Raw genomic sequence first — 21,251 nt, 5'->3', positions numbered from 1 at the left:
TGTTTTGACGAATAAAAAGTTAAATCGTCATTTGAGAGCCTTCAAACGAGAGTTGTGTGCAAACTTTCTTGTGTTCTGAATGCCATGAATGAATTTGGATTCGCGCGGTTCTGTGGACCATTAGTTTGTGACCATGTTAATAACTTAATACCAATTGGGCCTAAGTAATAGACAAGAAAACAAAGAATAGGCCTTATGGACAAATTCATACTTTTCTCATCTCCTTTTTAGATTTTTTTTTTTTTTTTTGCAGAGGCTATTCCGACCACCCTTTATTGCTGAGTTGATCACCCTAATATATTTTGAACAAATTTTTCCTATTTTACCCTTTCTTACAAAAAATTATGGAATCACCAAAACCCATTCGGCAACATGCCACCGAAACATACTAAGGAGTTCAGCAGCTTACGGCCGAGTATAATGACAATGTTCGACAGAATACTGTCGAATACCTTTTTCATTTTCATTCGATGGTTACTTAATAAAAACTCAGTCAATATTCGGCAGTTAAATGCCGAATAACTACAAACATTTCGACAGACAAGTGTCGAATGACTCGACAAATAAAATTTGAATTTTTTATTTTAAGGGTAAAATTGAAATTTAAAAATATGATGGTTAACTCAATAATTTAGGGTGGTCGACTTGGGCCATTTTTTTTTTGGTCTTTTTTATTTGCCTCGTCTCCTTCACCCAAGGTGTTAAATTTCAAAAATTTCGACGAATCGAAAATTTTGATTTTTTGGGGTTTCGAAATTTTAACACCAAACTAACAAAATTTTGTCCTAATTTCGTTGAAATTTTTTTAAATTTCTCAAAATTCTCAAAATTTCGGTTAAATTTTCAACTCGAGGAGGTGGAAACCAAAAGGAGAGAGGAGAGGAAAAGGCGAGCTGCCCTCATCGCCAACCATCGCCGGAGGCAACAGATCGAAGAGAAATCAAAGGGTGATTGGGGAGGGAGGAGAGAGAAGAGATCTTGAAGAGAGGAGATGAGGGAGAGGAAGAAGGAAAAGGAGGAAGGAGGAAGGAGATGTGCAGTGGGTCTGGTGTCTAATCTGCAGTGGCGTCTAGGGCTAGGAAATAGGAGATGAGAAGGAAAAAGAAGTTACGGGAAGAAAAGAGAAAGGAAGGAAAGAAAAGAGAAAGGAAAGAAAAAAAAAAAGTTTAAGATTAATTAGAATTTGGGGCATTTGGGCAATTGGAAATACAAAAAAAGGGTTTGGAATTTTGTTTAGTTGTTTTTAAATTCTAAAATCTAATATATTTATATATAAAAATAATTAAAAATACCCTAAAGACCTTAAACTAAGTATATAAAATATATAATGTTTAATGTATGAATTATAAAGTATAAAAAATATATTAATTTCATTTATTCATTATACTAATTTTATTTAATAGTATTTGCCTCCAACGCACATTATATTCATGTTATATCACATGAAATCTACTATATAATTTGGTTTTTTCAATATTTTTTATCAATGTAGTAGATAATATGTTAAATAAATATATAGTAAAGTTTCATTCAAAATTTTCATATTTTGATAGTAATTTCGTAATTTCTATCTAATTTTTGTCAAAATTTAAAATTTGTTGAAAATTTCCAAAATTTCCATCCAAATTTATACGAAATTCAAAATTTTACTCCTCGCCTTCGCCTATAAAATAAAAAATCCCAGTCTAAAACCCTTTGCTTCTCTTTTCTCTCTCGGAGAAATCATAGGCATACACGGTTAGGCATGGCGATATGGAAATCTACGATGAATATATGATACAAGATGCATAGTTGAGTATCTGATATCCGGGAATGAATGAAATGAAATGAATGAATATACAGAGCATGTTAGGAAAGGGCGGCTTTACCTTTTGCTCCTTCAACTCCAAGTACTTGCACAAATCTGGTAATCTTTTCTTGTTTTTATCTCAGTAAACATAAAAAAAAAAAAAAATTGAAAGAAGGCGTGAAATGGTGGAGTGATTGAGATTTATATAATTATTTTTTGTGGGTTTTGACAGTATTGAGTGGGTGTCGTGGAAGGCCGTACGCTACTGCTAACGCTGCTGTTGCTGCTGCTTCTGAGGAACCAAATCCCAATGGCCGCAAAGTGGGGAAGAGGGTTCCCAAAGCGGAACGCCAAGCTATGCTCGAATCCTTTGTGAGCAAGTAAGTATATACACTATGGATTCTTGTTTGATGCTTCTTTTGTTTTTCTCATGGCTCTATTATGTCCTTACCTTGTCTTTAACACTGACAATAAGGATTCTGGAGGGAAACCCACCTATGAAACTTACATTATTTCGGTTTTATACTTCGTTTCCTTGCAAATAAAATTGGACCCAGTTTTTTTTTTTTCAACAGAATTTGATTCGTTCCTTTACCATATTTTGTGTATACAAATTCTTCCCAATGTAATGTCTACCTGCTTCTTATGATGTTGTCATTTCCTGTGGCATTAGGCTTTCGCCGTAGCAATAAAAATATATTTGTATCAATACATTTTTAGTTTAGAGATTTTTGTCATGGATCTGAGCTTTGATTTGGTAAAATTGACTAGGTTATAGAATGTTTCAATTTCTATTTGTGTTTCTATAAGTAGGGATTGAATGAAGGTTCTTGGATTATCATTTTCAGGTACAGAGCAACGAATTCAGGGAAATTCCCTACTATTTCTATTGCGAAGAAAGAAGTGGGTGGGTCTTTCTATGTTGTAAAGAGGATCCTTCAGGAGCTAGAATACACAGCTAAGATGTCGCCTGCATATGGGATTGGAGATTCGTCGGGACAAGAGGAAGTTAAAGAAAATGAATTGTTGACTGAAGTTGAAGAGAATTCAACCAGTGAGATGCCAGCATATGCCAGTGTTCAAAATGATTCTGAAGCAACTTATGATATTGATCTTAGTGATTCCAGTGGCAGTCATTTAGAGGCTAAGGAAGAGTCCCACACTTTGTCCTCAGTTGAGATCTTGTCCGAAGAGATTATTACTCCAGTAAGTATTTGACATTAATCAAAATTATCTTAGTTTCCTTATATTACCATAGTTCAGGTGTGGTATGATTCACATATTCAATTTGGATTGTAAGAGATGGAACTTGCAAGCATGGCTCCTGCCCAAAGAGATTTAGTGATGATCAATCGGAAATTCAGAATGCAGTTCAGACCTACCAATAACATTTGTCTAAATCATAATGTGAATCTCTTGGCTTGACTCACTCTATTTTTTGCCCTAATATATTAATTACTATAGCAACAAAACCGTTATTACTGTTTTTTAAGTTTCAATTTAATGCAAGACTATAGTGAACTTTAAGAGCTTATTTTTATGCAATATATCCTTCGTAGAATCATAAAAAGGTGTTGTATCCTGAGAGTCTTCCTCATGCTATTGCATGAATTTTAAATTAAAGAATTATTTTCTTCTTTGCCTCTGCATTATTGTCCTAATGTATTATGATATCAAATGCAACCCTGTTCAGTGCTCACACAAGTTCTCTGAGTTTTTGAGATGCATGACTAGAGACTTAAGTAATTCTTGGCTCATTGGTTCTTCTTGAGTATTGGAAATTTCCATATATGTTATTACACAAATTTCATGTTTGTATCTTAAATAAAAGTCTTTTGCTTTCCAATGCATGGAGGGATATCTCCTGATATGGTGATGAAAGGCATCTTGAGTTGAGTTAATTCTAGTCTTTGGCTTTTGAGGAGTTCTTATTTTCTAACTCGAATTCCATACAGTGGCGAGTTGTTCATTTTCAGTGTTAGCTGCATTCTTTCTCCTCATTCTCCATTTATCTACTTTTGTATTAATTCTTAATACAACTCTTGTACTATTTTCTTTATTTCTTATTTCTCTTTTCAAGATTTTATATAAGAATGAACTCTTTTTTTTTACTTCTTGCATTCATATCTTTCGTTATTTTCCTCGCAGGGAAGTGGTTCTGACCATGTTGCAATGCAAAGTAGTATGCTGAAAGGGGATGCTGGGGAATTTTCTTATAAAGGCCTTGATAAACTTGGAAATGCTAAGGAAGAAGCTGAGCAGAGTATTTCTGATTCTATTGCTTTAGGATGCCAAATGTTACAAGATAGATTTGAGGTTGTTTCTCATCCATGTGACAAATCTGAGAACAGTAAAACAGATAAAGCTCAGGCTGATCAACATGATTTTGTTGCAAAAGAAAAACATCTGCCAATAGGGGACACTAACAGAGCCTCTCATCCAAGTTTTGATGATAGAGAAGATAAGATAAAACAGCAAGATGCCTTAGGAGGTCTACCAGGATTTGATGATTCAAAGGGTAAAACGGAGCAATATGCAGGGATCCCTCAGCCAGACAACCTTCCCAAGTAAGTTTCTTTTTGTGGTAATGTTATTGATGTCATCATCATTGTCATCATCATCATGATTTGTAGAGCTAAAGCATGCATTGTGCACATCACAGACAAAGAAAAGATAAATATTTTAGGTTTGACCATCATAAGTCTATGAACCTGCTGCTTTTAAATTGGAAATTTGGAACTCTAATCAACTTATTCTGTTTTGCATTCATCTATTCTACAATTCCATTATTCTCTACTTATCTGAAACCTTTGCTCACCCTTCCCTTTCAGCTGACTATTCTATATTTTTATTATATTTATAAGCAAATGACTTATCACTTTCTTGAGTTTCAGCAGTAAATGTATGGATAATGGTAAAATTGTCAATACAAAGACAAGTGGGTCTTATTGATCCCACAAAAGTGAACAGAACTGGTTGCCATCCTAGGTTGTCGTACCATGATTAGCTTAGATCTATGCAACATGGAGTATAGTAATAGCTGAAGTGCTACTATTAACTATTCTTCTGAACTGAGCTTGCTGCTCGTTCTTGAGAATTAATGTATAAAAAAATAAATGAAATTGATCCTCTTGAACATCAGCTCAAAGGTCATGCCTGAACTGTTCTTCTGAACTGTGTGTGCTGCTCGTTCATTTGCAATTGATGTGTGAAAAGTAAATGAAATTATTCTCTAGAACATCAGCTCAAAGATCATGCCTGAAGTATTCTTCTAAACTGAGTGTGCTGCTCATTCATGTGAAATTAATGTGTGAAGAATAAATGAAAGTGATTCTCTAGAACATCAGCTAAAAGACCTTGCTTGAACTAATAATACTGATAATCAACTATCCTTTTATCCTCCTCTACTGTGGTCCGTGGATATTAATGAACCACTGACCCAGGATTGTCCGTGAGTCAATAGTTAGCAAACCAATCAACATAGTAAATGCCTTGTCGCATCTTTTATATGGTGTCACAATAATTATATGCTGTTGAAGCCTTAATAGGGTATCCCATCTGAAATGTATCTAATCTTATTAGCTTTGAGTTCTATGGACATGCTAAATGTGACATTTTTTTTTTGGTTGAAGCTAAATGTGACATTTCACTCAAATTATACATATGTTGAACCATTTATGCCTATACATATGTTGGATCTATATGTCATACTCAATTATCCATTATGCAGAGACCTTTCTGGTAGGCAGGCTGATGATGCAGAACCTCCAAAAAAATCAACTCTATGGGCGAATATGAAGTCATTTGCGGATGGCATTATCAGTATTTGGAGAAAACTGTAAATCTTTTCCTTGTATACTTTCAAATAGTAGTATTTTGATGCCCAGCCTTAATCTGAAGTTACTGTAGCTGTTATGTGAATGATTTATATATTTTTTTTTTTCTAGTTAATGGGACATGGCACGGGTGAAATTGACCAATTTTTTTTTTCTAGTTAATAGGTTATGAGTTTGATCTCTTCCATTATAACAACAAAAAAAGACAATTATATTTCAGTGTGTCCATTGTGCAAAAATGAGAATGTGATTAACAAAATTCAAGTTTCCCAAAAATCCAGTTTCTAAATAAAACTAAACAAAAGCTGCAATATAAGTTGAATGGTTACAATATAATTTGCTTCATTTGAATACTTCCTTCTTTTATCTCTTTTCCTTTTCCTTTTTTCTGTTTCCTCTTTAACATTCTTTACTCTTTGTTTTACTTATTGAGGTTGAATGGTTATTGTTGGTGTTGAATAGGGGTTTATTATTGTTTTGGTGGTGTTTAGAATTTAGGGTTGATAAAGAATTATCGTGTTAGAGTTTAGGGTTTAGCTCTTGAGTTTTAAGAGGAGCCTAAATTCCAAGAGCTAAACTAAACAATAAGAAGACAATTGTTATCACAGTAAGTATTCCAACAAACAATAAGTCCTCTTTGATGCAAGAAACATGTAAAATATTTTTCAATAATTATTGACAAGTTGGAGTAGGAAGAATACCATAACCATTATTTCTATTAGGAAGAGAATTGCCATTACCCAATATACTTGATCAGTGCTTGTAGAAGTGATTGGGTGTTGAATCAATCCTAGAGTGTTCGTCATATGACTATTTGTTTCCGAATTTGCTAAGCAAGGTGAGATTCATGTTCAGTGAATGACCACCATTTAACAAGAATCATAATCAACATATAACAATAAAGAAAAAAACATTCATATGGTAAAAAACAAATACATTTTCTATATAAACACAATGAGATGAGCTAAGTATACTTCTTATCAAAAAACGATGAGCTAAGTACATGGCATGCGTCATTATTTTTGCTACATTAAAGTACATTAATTTGGTACATTACTACCAAAATTTCATCAGTTTTGCTACAATAATTATTATATATGGTGTTACACTAATGAGAGTAAGTACATTAAGTATGCATCATTTAATTTTGGTACCCAAAGTATGTCACAATTATATAGTAGCCATCACTAGACATTTATGGTCTTAATTGTACCAAATAGTTTGGATTTAATTGGTCATAACATATATTCAAATTTTAATATTTTAAATATAGGGTTAAAATGTACCAGATGCTTTATCGAATGCGCCAAATTTGAACAAAATTGGAGCTGTCTTATAAAAGATTAGAAGCTACTCACGAGCTGTTACGAGTTCAAGCTAGTTTATTTATCTAACAAGCAAAATAATGTATTTGAGCCAATAAACACAAACAAGAAAAAAAAATCGAGCTCGAACTGTACATTGAGCGCCAATTTACAACCCTAGAAAAAGAGATGATCTTGTTGCTCACCAATAAACACAGTACACAGTTAAATAGCCTCCCTTCTTTTAGCAGCTACAGACAAAAGTAGCTGCTAATTAAACTTGAGGTGAAGATTAGAAACGGCAAAACCAACTAAACAAACTTTTTGAGCATAACTCTCAAATATAAATACATCTCTCGCTCCATTCTAGTTCTCAATATTAGCAAAACCTTGTCTCTTTTTGTGAATTAGCAACAATGCCTACTCACTTTCCCAATGCCAATTATATCCGGTGCTTTGTTTTGGCCTTTGTCATCCTTCTCTTCACTCCAAACCATAGTTTTGCTAAGCAAGCAAAAGTCCATGGCTTGAAAATGAACGTGATCGATGGTTGCTGGAGATGGAACCCAGATTGGAGAAGCAACCGCCAGGAACTTGCGATGTGCTCGGTGGGATTTGGTGGAAAAATGAGCAACAACATTGGAAAAGATGTCACATACTATCAAGTCACGGATCCAAGTGACAATGCATTGAATCCCAGACCAGGAACTTTGAGATATGGGGTGACCATGATCAAAGGGAAGAAGTGGATCTCTTTCAAGAGGGACATGCGAATTAGACTCGAGAAACCACTTCTCATTAGTAGCTTTACTGCCATTGATGGAAGAGGAGCTAGTGTTCACATTGCTGGTAATGCATGCTTGACGGTTTTTAAGGTAATTAATTACATATATATTTGCTTCAACTTAAGTTGTAATTAACGTACAAGTAATTTAGTTTAATTAGAATAAATTAATTAAGCGTTACTTTTTTTGGTCTGACAAATTACAAATGACCATGCATTTCTTATATATTAATTGTTCAGGCAAGCAATGTAATCATCCATGGGCTTCGAATCCACCACTGTCGAGCTCAAGCACCGAGCTCAGTTATGGGTCCGGATGGGAAGTTATTTTCAGTAGGGCAAGTAGATGGAGATGCAATAAGGTTGATTACTGCATCGAAGGTTTGGATAGACCACAATACACTCTACGAGTGTGAGGATGGTCTTCTGGATGTGACTCGTGGGTCTACTGATATCACCATCTCCAACAATTGGTTCAGAGACCAAGACAAGGTTATGCTTCTTGGCCACGATGATGGCTACATTCGAGACAAGAACATGAGGGTGACTGTGGTTTACAACCATTTTGGACCCAACTGCAACCAAAGAATGCCCAGGATTCGTTATGGATATGCACATGTGGTAAACAACTTGTACAGGAAATGGTCACAGTATGCCATTGGAGGAAGCATGAATCCTAGCGTTAAGAGTGAAGCCAACCTCTTCATTGCACCAAAATTGGGAAACAAAGAGGTCACTTGGAGGAAGGACAACGCTGGGAACGATCTCTCCTGGATGTTTTACTCAAAAGGAGATATTTTTGAAAATGGGGCTTCTTTCATTCAATCAGGTCAAGGTGGAGCAAAGCCAAAATACAACAAAGAACAAATTTTCCGAGTCGTCGATGCCAAACATGTACGATCATTGACAAGGTCATCAGGTGCTCTAAGATGCACCCAAGGATCCAGATGCTAATTATTAAGTCTCCCAGGCTCATAGAGATATTATTATAGGAAATTAATATATGGCACATCAATGCTATATAGGGTACACAAAATAATTAATTACACCCTGCTTCACATGTGCTACTGTATAACTATATTCTGCTAGCTTTTACTTTCACAAACATATATATATATATATATATATTGCATTCAGCAAAAACTAGTCTGGGTAAAAAATGAGTTTTTGTACTAAGAAACTGGCATAAAACAAAAATATTACTATGTAATGAAGAAAAATGACAAAATCTTGTCTTCAATCTTCTTTATTTTCACAACCTCAATCATAAGCCTCACAAGCTCTTACCTTATGTTTTGTTTGATGGTCACGACATGCGCACGTTGTCTTTGCAAGCTGACAAATTACACGATAATTTCGAAATCCATGAGCAAAGCCTCCATTTCCATGACCAATTGACCACTATTATAGCCACCATTACAATTGCTTCCATTTACACGGCCACCATTACAATTGCTGCCATTTACACGACCACCATTATAGCCACCGTGACGGTTACTAGTGGCAGAGCCACGTGAGGACCGGGGGGGACATGGGCTCCCACTCAACTTTTGAGAGAAAAAGACAATGGCCTATTGATTTCATGGTTTTTTTGTTTTACTAAAAGACCCTTAAAATATCAATCTTGACTTAATTAAGGTCTCACAGATTCACACACGTGCTTCCCTTTTTTTATTTGTTTTTTTGGCTACTTCCCTTAGAAGATTCATTTTTCACTCTTTAGACTCTTCATTTAATTCCTCGCGTCTTCTCCTATTCTCCATGGACAGCAAACTTTGCTCTGTCTCTCCTATTTTGTGGTACTAAAATTTTTGTGGTCCACTGACATATAGTAGTGATGCTAGATAATTTTGTGCTTCTGACTCCTGACATATTGTAATGGAAAGAAAAGTGTATTGATTTACAAGAACATATATAAAACTGTATGTTTTTGTCTCTATTATGTTTCTCTGTTGTAATATTATATAAGTTTTTTTCTTATTGATTAAAAGGCTACAACTTCTATTTAAATCAAAGCTATTCTTTGTTTTGATTAAAAGGTTTTGAAGCAAGTTGAAATCAGGTGTGTAATACTAAAGTGGAAATGCCTCAATAAAGAAACGATGGTGCCCCCATAAGTATGTTTTCCTGGCTCCGCCACTGACGATAATGTAGCGGAAGCAATAAAATAAACCCTAAATTCCTCAAAGAGAAATCTAAGGAACTTAGAAAGTTTTCTACGTAAGATAAACTGGAAAGATAGAGTCTTAAAATAATTATCTGATTGATTTCAAAGCTGAAAAAGTACCCTTTCAAGGTTACAAAGGGTCTTACTTAAAGGCCAATTCTATTAGAGACATCCAATAAATGTAAATTATGAATGTAAATTCATAATGCATTAATGGATGTAAATTCATAATGTATCTATTTATAAAACTGACCCTTAGGCTTCATAAAACTAACCCTTAGGCTTCTCTCTTTATTGCCCACTGACCCTTAGGCTACCCTCTTTATTGCCCAGCCCATTAAATGTACTACATCAGACGATTACCACGTCCTCGACGATTTTTGGAAACCATGCACCCAGATCTGTCACCATAATTGTTGACACCACCACGTACGGGGTGTAAAACCAACCTAACAAATCAACATAAAATTAACACATTAAAAGTATATAAACAATTAAACACCAAATTGGGATAATTAATTTAGAGCTTCCACAAATCTAGGTCTTCACACACCACCATTGTCAAATTGTTGTGAAAGGTTTGTGTTGTGAGTAAAGTGGAAAGGGAAATTTCATTTATTTGAGAACCAACAGGTGCAAATTAATCATTGTATAACTCTTAATTTGGTCATTCACAAGTAGATATACGTGCATGCAAATCTGGTTCCAGGCGAAAGAGTTGACTTTATGCTACTTAATATAGGAGTTGATCGTCTTTCAACCAATTAAATTTTGTATTCTGGATTTGATATAATGACCAAGCAAATCATTGCAAAGCAAGAAATGATAGAAATTGATCATCAGGCCACAAAAGATGAATCCAACTTAATAGACATGTGAACCCAGGTTAAGATTTGGCTCTGGTACCATAAAGAGATGAATATATAAGAGGGTTCCATGCATGATATATCACACACACACACACACATATATATACAAAAGATTCTGATCACCTATTCCCCAATTACACCTTACAATCAAGCCTAATCATGTCTTATAATCAAGACAAATCGTTATAGAATTTACAAACATGAATGATGAATCATGGCCTGGATCATAGAGTGGTCAACTATTGATTTTCCCTCATATTTCAAAATTGAACTCAGCTCAAACTTTTATCAAGCTCGACCGAAATGTTTTCTAGCTCCAAGCCTGAATTTGGCTTGATTCAACTGAACAAGGTCGACTTTTAGCTTGACTCGACTTAATGAAAAATAATGTACAAATTATAATAACAAAATAACAAAAAAGTGTTATTTAGTATCTCATGAGTACATGTTCGAGACAAACACAATGCTTTGAAATGAGTACATCACCAAGAAAATTTCATTAGTTTTGGTCGTACGTTGTTTATAATATAGTGTTACACTAATTAATGAGAGCCAAGTACATTAAGTATGCATCATTTAATTTTGGAATTAATATCAACTATGTCACAATTACAAAATAATCGTTACTATGCTCGACATTAAATTGTCATAATTGTATTAATACGTTAGTTTAGATTTAATTGGTTCCATAAATATAGGATTAAAAGTCTATGTTGAGCAAAGTTTTATCCAACAAGATAAGTTTGAACAAAACTCGAGTTGTCTAACAAAAAATAGGAGCTACTCACCAACTTTTACAAGCTCAAGGTTGGTTTATTCATCTACGTACCAAGTATAATATTTTTTTGAGTCGATAAACACAAATAGAAAAAAAGTAGCTAAACAGAAATTAAATCGAACTCGAACTGTATATACTCGAGGTGGAGAATTGAAACAGCAAAACCTTCTCCTTTTCCATTTAAAGCCATTTCTTCGTACCCAACACTTCCTAGCCACAGCTACATTAAAACCAACTAAACAAACTTTTTGAGCATATCACTATAACTCGTATATCCGCCTATAAATATATCTATCCCTTCATTCTACTTCTCAAATACACAGCAAGACCTTCCTCTCTTTCTCTGAATTAGCAACAAACAATGGCTTCTCACTGCCCCAACGCCACTGATGTTGGCCGCTACTTTGTTTTAGCATTTGTCATCGTCCTCTTCGCCCCAAACCCGAGTTTTGCTAGGCAAGCAAAAGTCCAAGGCTTGAAACTAAACGTTATCGACCGTTGCTGGAGATGGAACCCAAATTGGAGAAGCAACCGCCAGGATCTGGCGATGTGCTCTGTGGGATTTGCTGGGAAAATGAGCAACAACATAGGAAGAGATGTCACATACTATCTTGTCACGGACCCAAGTGACCATGCATTAGACCCCAGACCCGGAACTTTGAGATATGGGGCTACCATGATCAAAGGGAAAAAGTGGATCACTTTCCAGAGGGACATGCAAATTAGACTCGAGAAACCACTTCTCATTAGTAGCTTTACAGCCATTGATGGAAGAGGAGCTAATGTTCACATTGCTGGTAATGCATGCTTGACGGTCTTTAAGGTAATTAATTACACATCCACTTCAGATTAAGTTTTACTTTATAATTAATTCAATTTCATTTCTAAGTTAGAATTAAATTAATTAAGCGTTAGTTTTTGGTCTGACAAATGACCTTGCACTTCTTATGTATATACTGGATTGATTAACAAAAATGCTAAGCGTATCAAAGTCAAAACATGAATTTATATGATAGTATGAAATATACAATGAACTTTTGGATCACTAACTGTATATATATTATATTATTTGTTCAGGCAAACAATGTAATCATCCATGGGCTTCGAATCCACCACTGTCGAGCCCAAGCACGGAGCTCAGTTATGGGTCCGGATGGGAAAATAATTTCAGTAGGGCAGGTTGATGGAGATGCCATAAGGTTGATTACTGCATCAAAGGTTTGGATAGACCACAATACACTCTACGAGTGCGAGGATGGTCTCCTGGATGTGACTCGTGGGTCAACCGATATCACCATCTCCAACAATTGGTTCCGAGACCAGGACAAGGTTATGCTTCTCGGGCACGATGATGGCTTCATTCGGGACAAGAACATGAGAGTGACTGTAGTGTACAACCATTTTGGACCCAACTGCAACCAAAGAATGCCAAGGATTCGATATGGATATGCACATGTGGTGAATAACTTGTACAAAAAATGGTCACAGTATGCCATTGGAGGAAGCATGAATCCTAGCGTCAAGAGTGAAGCCAACCTCTTCATTGCACAAAAACAGGGAAACAAAGAGGTATTAACTCGATTCTATTGTTGTTACCTGATCACCCGCAACACAAACATATGGAATGTGTAATACAAGACACTTTACTAACCCCTGTATTCATTCCCACAGGTCACTTGGAGGAAGGACGTAACTGGGAACAACCAATCTTGGAAATTTTATTCCAAAGGAGATATTTTTAAAAATGGGGCTTCTTTCGTCCAAACAGGTCAAGGAGGAGCTAAACCACATTACAACAGGGAACAAGTTTTCCTAGTTGTCGATGCCAATTCTGTCCGGTCATTGACAAGGTCATCAGGTGCTCTTAGATGCACCGAAAGATCCAGATGCTAAAATCCCTCAAGCTATGGAGATTTATGATAGGAAAATGGCACATCAATCAATGACAGCAACCACCTTAGAGTACTCAAAATAAGTTACACCCTGCTTCTCTCCACGTACAATTGTATCACTAAATTCTACTTTTACTTTCACAAATATTGCATTTAGCAAAAAGTTGGATACACAATGAGTTTTTGTACTAAGAAACATGCATAAAATAAAAATATTACTATGTTATGAAGAAAAATGACAAAAATCTTGTGCCGCACCAGAGCAAGCCAATTCTTTCTTCAATCTTCTTCGTTGTCAGAACTTGCATATGCTAAGCCTAACAAGCTTTTGCCTTCTGTTTTTTTGGATGGTGACAACCGAAGCACGATGTCCTTCTCCTGGTCAATTTCAGACTTAGGATTTGTTGAAGGACTAACACTCAAATTTTGGTGGGACTGATAACCATTAGATGGACTTGAAACTTTCTGCCGTTTGGGTTTAATTTCGACCACCTTTTTCAGTAGATCCTGCTGTCTGCATTTCAAAATCAAAATACATGTATGAGAACAAGAAGGGAACTCAAATTCATTAATCAAAGAATCATTGTATATAGGATGCCAATTATATTATTTGGTTTCAAGATAGATATATACCTGATCCCACTCTTTTGTTTGGGCTCAACACGAAGTGGCAAGGGAACTGATGCAGGTGAAGAATCTGCTAAACTTGCAGCTTTGTGTCCATTGGTTAAGTAAGACATGATAAAGCAGGGAGGAAAGAGATGTAATACATGCAACAGGATAAATAACGTTATACAATCATCCCCTAATGAACCTCATCACCAACAGGATGTCCATCAGTGAAAGAACATCAAGATTCAACTTTACAAATTTTAATGCAACGGTTTGTCATGACACGAGGACAGCACCAAAGGATTTAATGATATTACCATGCTCGGAAAATGTTCGAGATAATATTAGTGGTCATAACAATACAATGTTAATGGCTAAAGTCCTCCGGCACAAAGCAGCTTCTCAGGAAAATACATCAATACAGTAAATAAAATAGAGGATTTTCAGATAGAATTTAATGAAAGAAATATAAATAATGATTAGTAAGAAGGAAAGTGATCATGATGATAACACAGTAGACTATAAAATAAAGAAAAATACAAATCAACTTGTGATTCTGCTTTGGAGTGAACCGTCTGAATATGAAATAGCAGACCATCATGCTAAATAAGATCCACTAAGAAAATAATAATAGTATAGTTTTTGGGCCACCAAGCACTACTCACTTGGCCAACAAAATAAAGTAAACTTGTTTCAAATGTAAAATGGTTTCATCATCACCTAATGTGCATATGACCAAGTTAGACTGCACATGACAATTTAGATCAATTAAAAAGAATCACATAGAAGAATAAGATCAACATTCAGGTTCTACAGCAAGACGCAACAAAATGCTTTTTACCAGCAACTCATGTGCACACTTCCCTTGCCAAGACACTAGAAGCAATTTCATGAAAGGATATCTTAAATGCAGCAAATGCTCGTTTCTCAGTGCGTCGAAGGAGACGTTCTGCATCCTCTTCAGCCTCCATCTGCTCCTTGAGATATAGTAGGTCATCACTGTCCAAGGCTGTATATTCAAACTTACAACAGATTGCAATAAAGTGAAGAGCTAAACAAAAACAGATCAGAAAGTGGTTGCCACATGCCCTGAATGCACACGTGGACTCATTACCATACACAGAGAGACAGAGATAGATAGATAAATTAGTTTCTGCATGCACACGTGGGTTCAATTGTGGAGAGAGAGAGAGAGAGAGAGAGAGAGAGGTACCGCCTCGGCCATGAAGGTATCCTCCACGTTCTCCTGCAACCTCTTGCATCTGTTTGCATCAACCACCCAGTAGAAGAAGCCAAGATCCCTGCCAGGGCATGTTATCAGAAAACTTCCCTCAAGGTTTCACACAAATACACATTCATAGATAAAAGTCAGGTAGAAGTACAGCATACCATCAATTTAGGCAGTATAGACCTTGGCCAATCACAATCAATCATCAATGACTAACTGATTCTAATTACCTTTAGTAATATAAATCATGACTAATCACAAAGATATAGAACTATTGAATACCCATCCTAAAAGCTCGAATTATTAGGTGGACGGATCCAATTAGGACTTACGACCTAATTAGAGGCATTCTCCACCCAAATTTGAGATTAATGTTCAACACTCCCCTCACTTGGGGCCCCTCTTCTAGGTGGTCATGCACATGGACAAATGATCCCTCTCTTGGGTTGACTGGGATTTCTTATCTGTGGCTCCTAATAAGAGTAACCTGCACTTGTCTCTGATACCAAATTGAATATCCATCCTAAAAGCTTAAGCTATTAGGTGGAGGGATCCAATTAGTACTTATGGCCTTATTAGAAGCTTTCCCATCCAATTTGAGACTAATGCTCAACATGAATATTTATCAACTTATCATATAAGAGATTTCAGCACTAAGAAACTAACCCAAAATATATTTCATGGCACAGAAATTGATAACTGCAATCATACAGAAACTGAAGAGGAACAAATTCAACCAATTCTTTTTTTTTTTTTTTTTTTTTTTTTGGGATAAGTAAATTACCTTCCAATTTTCTTTTTTCCGGTCCTTTCAAAATATACATGGTATAAGTGTAACATCTACATGTGCAAACTATCATAAGTACTATTTTGGCAGCCGATAATAGAAATTTGATGTAGAGGAATCAATTTCCAATGCTGCCTAAAAGACTTGTAGTAACAAAGTATGAATGCCAATAGTGGGTAGCTCAGAGTAGAATCCGAAAAACAAAAAATATCAAACTTGAAATTGTAGCCATTTTAATAATAAAAACAAAAGAGTTTACAGTACCCATATAAATTAAAATTCAATATTACCCATATAGACTAAAATTCAATATAACCCATGTGAAATAAAATTCAATATTACCCATGTAGAATAATTCAATATTGGTTTTACACGAAGGAAAAAATAAAAGAGGCAAAAATGCGCTAACCTTGGCAACCATGCGTTGGAATGTGATGTCTTCGTCGTCTATCTTATCCTTCCCTTTTCCCCATTTTTTATCTGCGACAATCAATTCGAGAACAGTTGATTTATTATAATTAAAAACGAACAAAAATTAACAGACAATTTCAGAGAAAGAAAATACCTTTCGGGTCGGTGAGATTGGTGTATTCTCGAACTTCTCTGCCTGCCATTCGCGCTCTTTTCTATGTTCACGCAGATAACACGAGAGATATAAACCCAATCTGAGAGTCTGTGAGAGAAAGAGCGAGAGAGGACTATTCCAGAAGCCAACTGGGATTTTTGGAGGTAGCAGTTTGCTTTATTATTCATTCATTTATGCATTATTATTCATTCATTTATGCACTTCTTCAAGAAAATTACGCTTCTATGCTGTGCCGAGCAATCTAAGCCCACTCTCTGAGTACGGGTTTGGGCTACAACAACATAAACTCGTTTCAGAGTATGAGACTGCGGGCTGGGTTCGATTTAAATTTGGGGCCTCTATTGGAACCCCTAATTTGTTTTGATGGCCTGTATTTAAATACATCTTACTACACACCCTTTTTATCTAAGGCCCAGACTAAATCCATCACCCTCAACTGCCGAGTTCACGACTCTATTTCAAAAATTCAAATTTTACCTTTCGGTAGATAACCACCTAATGGTCATTTTACAAGTATTTGCCAAACTTTGGTGGATTATTCGGTAGTTATCTGCTGAACATTGGTAGAGGTTTCGGTAGATAACTACTGAATTGTTATTCTACAGGTATTTGTCGAATTTTGGTGAATTATTCGGTAGTTATATATCGAACATTGGTGGAGGTTTCAGTAGATAACTACCGAATGAGTATTGGTGATTTCATCTTTATTTTGCAAGAAAAAGTAAAAAAGAAAAATAGCTTGACAAAATATGTTAGAGTGGTGAACTCAGCAGCTGAGGGTGGTGGAATTAGCCTAGGTCTTTATCTAATTTGTGAAATGACAAATGTCACCCAATATCAAAAGATTATAAAGGACGAAAAAAGAAAAAAGAAAAAAAACCTAAATCCAGACCTTGACGATTGACGAATGACGGCTCTTGCCACCCTGTCATCAGCGGTCGGACCCCACCCCATCCAGTGCATCTCATCCTCTCTTTCTCTTTCTTTTTCTCTTTTTCTTTCTTTCCTTCCACTTCTCTCTGTTCGTGCAGAATCGAAAAAAAACAACAAAGAAATTGTAGACTTTTGAGCTTTTAATCGCCGTCTACTGTGGTTAGATGGACAAGGCAATGGCACGAGGGTAACTAGCTTGACAAGGGGAAGCTTTTGGTGGTGGTGGAAGGCCACGACATTGCCGGAAAACGTAGATCACCTATGGACGAGTTGTCAGATTTAGAGCTCTGAAACAATAACTACAGTGGTCGTCGGAGCAAGGGAATGACACCAAGTTCATCAACTTGTTAAGGGGAAGCATTTGCAGGTGGTCTGACGTTGAGATCTGGAATTAGTAGATCATGAGAACGTCGTAGCATCGTCGTGGGTGATTAGTTGGACAAACAGAGACCAAAAGGAGAATGCGGGGAGGAGGCGGTTCCAACGCCACCGACCTCACCGGCAACGATCGACAAAAATTACAGTTTTAGGCTAGTTGGGTTGACGAAGCGAAATGGGTCAATCGAGTGGCTAGCTGGAAATTGGGTGGGGTCAGGTTTTGTTCTTAGGTGAGGTATTTGGGGGTGTTTAATGACAAATTAAAAAAAAAAAGTTGGGTTAAATACAAAAATGATCCACGAACTTTACAGTGAATCTCAATTTAGTCCACTAACTATAAAAAGTATCAATTTGGTCCACGAACTTTCCAAGTTGTATCAAACCAGTACAAATGTTAATTTTCATCCAAAAATTAATGGAATTGGTCACATGAAAATGTGATGAACGGACTAAAATGTCTTTGAAAATGTGGTCACTTGCTGTGCACATGACCAGTTTTTGTTAAATTTTTCAATAAAAGTTAACATTTGTACTGCTTTGGTACAACTTGAAAAGTTTGTAAACCAAATTGACACTTTTTATAGTTAATGGACCAAATTGAGATTCACTGTAAAGTTCGTGATCCATTTTTGTATTTAACCCAAAAAAGTTATATGGATGTGTAGTGAAGACTAAGGGTAATCAAATAACAACTATCTTTGTTTTTGCTACCCCGTCGAAAGCCTTTCTCTTAATCTATCCACAACGGCTATTTCAATCATTCTAAATGGCTGAATTGATCACCCTATTTTTAATTTAGTAGACATATATATACCATAACAAATGGACCATAAAAGCATCTTATATTTTTAGAACATATTTTCTCCCTACACTCCTTATCTTCTTCAACTACTAGCTAGCTCCACCATCATCCTCACACTCCACTCTCTTCCACCACCACCATCTTCAACCTTCACCCTAGACATAGATTGTTGCTTTAAACAATCCCACCAGTTGGCTCCCACCACGTATACCACCATCTTCAAACAACACTCCACTCTCTTCTACAACCACCACCATCTTCAACCAAAACCTTAGACATAGATTGTTGCTTTAAACAATCCCAATGTACCCAAATCACCTACTTTTGACAAATGGACACTCAGAACGACAATTTGGAGTAATCAAATGAAGTAAGTTTGGACTTTTTTTGAGTTTTCATGAATTTTTTCGAGGTTGAAAAACAATCAGTTCGCGTTTTTATTCGATAAACCAGTACCGAAATATGCAATATATTTCGATAGCTGATCACTGAATAAATGTATATATATTTCGATAGGCATCCACCGTATATAAATTTAATTATAATTTGCTAATTAGTCGTTCAGCTGATGCCAGTCGAAAAATGGCAAACTATTCGGTGGTCTTTCACCGAATTTTATACAACCGTTCGGTAGAGAGCCACCGAACGACCAACGTATAGTTTTTATTATTATTTCATTCGGTAGTTTGCCACCGAATATATATGATATATTCGGTGGTTTCCCGTCAAATACTGGGACCCAAATATATATATATATATTTTGCTAAATAGGAGTAGAAATTGAGTGTTTCCACCGAACACAGTATGGTTGAAGGAAAATGCGAATCTGACTATACCAATGAATTCACAGCAGCGTAGGTAAGCATTTTTGATATGGGAATTATGAGTTATGCATACATAAATTTGAATTGTAAATAATATAATTGTCATATATAGTTGTTTCAAAGTAAGGATTCAATGCTTAGTTGGATTCGTTCACAAGGAAAGAGGAACAACATGGTAATTGTCATTAAAAGATCTAATGCAGGCGGGGTTTGTGGTAAGAGACCTTGGATCAAATTTTCTTGTGAGAGAAATGGTCAATATGAGCCAAACAGGTCAAGAATGTCAACCAAGTTAGATTCAGGCGTCTAAACATCCGATGCTACTAGCTATGAGCAACCACTTTCTGATTACTCTAAGGACACCCTTTCGAAGAAATGTGGATGTCCATTCTCGTTGAGGCAGTAAACACTGGATGTGGTGATCAATGAGAGTTGAAGGTTGTATGCGGAGTGCATAACCATGTCATTTCCCAGTATATTGAAGGGCATTAATTTACGGGCATATTATAGAAGAAGAGAATTCGTTGCTAGTGGCTTTGTCCAAGACTTTGGTGAAACCGAAAGATATTTGAAGACTGTAAAAAGCAAGAGTCCACAGAATACATCAATAATCAAAATAGAGTACAATGCCACGAAAAAACATAGGGTCATAGAGAGGGAGTTTTGGCCGCTTTCTTTCGCCTCTCTAAAACTGTAGGACGTGTTTGATCTTCATTTGCAGCACCACCTCTAGAAGATCTACCTCTAAAAGTTCCATCTCGAGAATATTTACCTCTAGATGCTCTTTTTTTATTTATACCTACATTTAGAAATTGAAATCATGTTTAGAATACAGAGCATATATATAAGTTATCATAGAATATAAAATAAGAGAAAACTGTATGCAAAAATATGTTATATTCATGTCATTCGGCAGATGTGCACCGAAACTTTCAAACTCATTCGGCAGACACCCACCGAAAATCCATTCGGCAAACATCCACCGAAAATTTCAAACCCATTCAGCAAACACCCACCGAATAAATTTCAAAGTTTCGACTGATGTCCGTCGAATAGAACCACCAATAGTTAAATCAATATATTCATTCGACAGCGACCCATCGAATAACATTTGATATTTCAGAGGATAACTACCAAATGAATGTAAATAATTCATAACTGAACTGTCGAATGATTTGTAAAACAATTTTGAACAAATTCTATTCGGAAGTACATTGTCGAATATTTGGACTTAATTCGACATGTAGCTGCCGAACAAATTGTGCAATTTCGACACACCAGTTTCGAACACTAAGGATATATTAAAGACACCCACTTTCAAAATCTCATTCTAATTTCTCTAAAATATCAAATATATATGTAATTGGTTGACCAAATATATAAATTAATGCATAACCCAATGAATTGGATAAATATTTGCAGACAGAAAACCCTAAACATAAAGGACACAAAGAGTGAGTGAGAGTGAGAAGGAGGAAGCAAAGAACCTGAAATTGCAGAGAGAATGAAGCAAAGAACCGGCAACGAAGGAATCGACGGTGGAGGGGAGCACCGGCGATGGAGGGAAGCACCAGCGACGAAGGAAGCAGAGGAGGAAGTAGAGGCGACCAAAACTGTAAGGGCCTTCAATCTCTATTGGTAAGGGGTGGGGGTATGTGTGTTTGTTTGAGTGGGGTAAGTGT

At 36.0% G+C, this 21,251-nt stretch overlaps 4 protein-coding genes across 4 annotated transcripts; 3 read left to right on the top strand and 1 right to left on the bottom strand.

Annotated features, from left to right (window-relative positions):
* The first annotated feature begins 1,717 nt into the window (after window positions 1-1,717).
* LOC147279701 (hydroxyproline-rich glycoprotein family protein) lies at window positions 1,718-5,638 on the top strand. Its single transcript, XM_086251970.1, has 5 exons — window positions 1,718-1,906; window positions 2,022-2,169; window positions 2,638-2,995; window positions 3,938-4,356; window positions 5,520-5,638. The coding sequence occupies exons 1-5, from the start codon at window positions 1,831-1,833 to the stop codon at window positions 5,629-5,631; spliced, it is 1,113 nt and encodes a 370-aa protein (XP_086108096.1). The 5' UTR covers window positions 1,718-1,830; the 3' UTR covers window positions 5,632-5,638.
* A 1,902-nt stretch (window positions 5,639-7,540) lies between these two features.
* On the top strand, window positions 7,541-8,667 carry LOC147279700 (putative pectate lyase 9). The gene is made up of 2 exons (XM_086250498.1): window positions 7,541-7,804; window positions 7,954-8,667. Exons 1-2 carry the CDS (start codon window positions 7,556-7,558, stop codon window positions 8,665-8,667), a joined length of 963 nt encoding a protein of 320 aa, XP_086106624.1. The 5' UTR covers window positions 7,541-7,555.
* Window positions 8,668-12,086: 3,419 nt separating this feature from the next.
* Window positions 12,087-13,447, top strand: LOC147279699 (putative pectate lyase 16). Its single transcript, XM_086250132.1, has 3 exons — window positions 12,087-12,350; window positions 12,605-13,096; window positions 13,199-13,447. The coding sequence occupies exons 1-3, from the start codon at window positions 12,102-12,104 to the stop codon at window positions 13,418-13,420; spliced, it is 963 nt and encodes a 320-aa protein (XP_086106258.1). The 5' UTR covers window positions 12,087-12,101; the 3' UTR covers window positions 13,421-13,447.
* Window positions 13,448-13,538: 91 nt separating this feature from the next.
* LOC147279698 (ankyrin repeat protein) lies at window positions 13,539-16,893 on the bottom strand. The gene is given in 7 exon segments (XM_086250133.1): window positions 13,539-13,933; window positions 14,053-14,173; window positions 14,626-14,647; window positions 14,880-15,040; window positions 15,245-15,293; window positions 16,456-16,526; window positions 16,612-16,893. Coding segments are annotated over 7 exon segments (708 nt in total). The 5' UTR covers window positions 16,661-16,893; the 3' UTR covers window positions 13,539-13,698.
* Between the last annotated feature and the right edge of the window lie 4,358 nt (window positions 16,894-21,251).

Source organism: Dryas octopetala, chromosome 7, assembly GCF_963921425.1.
Source record: "Dryas octopetala chromosome 7, drDryOcto1.1, whole genome shotgun sequence".
NCBI lineage: Eukaryota > Viridiplantae > Streptophyta > Magnoliopsida > Rosales > Rosaceae > Dryas > Dryas octopetala.
The sequence above is the reverse complement of the archived record's forward strand: the minus strand, read 5'-3'. Positions and strand labels throughout refer to the sequence as shown.

Bases quoted from the DNA above. Each gene is read 5' to 3' on its own strand.
- LOC147279699 (XM_086250132.1), top strand. From the start codon at position 12,102: ATGAGCAACAACATAGGAAGAGATGTCACATACTATCTTGTCACGGAC. The intron at 12,351-12,604 runs GTAATTAATTAC...TTATTTGTTCAG, and splicing joins CATGCTTGACGGTCTTTAAG to GCAAACAATGTAATCATCCA. The intron at 13,097-13,198 runs GTATTAACTCGA...TCATTCCCACAG, and splicing joins AAAAACAGGGAAACAAAGAG to GTCACTTGGAGGAAGGACGT.
- LOC147279701 (XM_086251970.1), top strand. From the start codon at position 1,831: ATGAATATACAGAGCATGTTAGGAAAGGGCGGCTTTACCTTTTGCTCC. The intron at 2,996-3,937 runs GTAAGTATTTGA...TTTTCCTCGCAG, and splicing joins CCGAAGAGATTATTACTCCA to GGAAGTGGTTCTGACCATGT. The intron at 4,357-5,519 runs GTAAGTTTCTTT...TCCATTATGCAG, and splicing joins CAGCCAGACAACCTTCCCAA to AGACCTTTCTGGTAGGCAGG.
- LOC147279700 (XM_086250498.1), top strand. From the start codon at position 7,556: ATGAGCAACAACATTGGAAAAGATGTCACATACTATCAAGTCACGGAT. The intron at 7,805-7,953 runs GTAATTAATTAC...TTAATTGTTCAG, and splicing joins CATGCTTGACGGTTTTTAAG to GCAAGCAATGTAATCATCCA.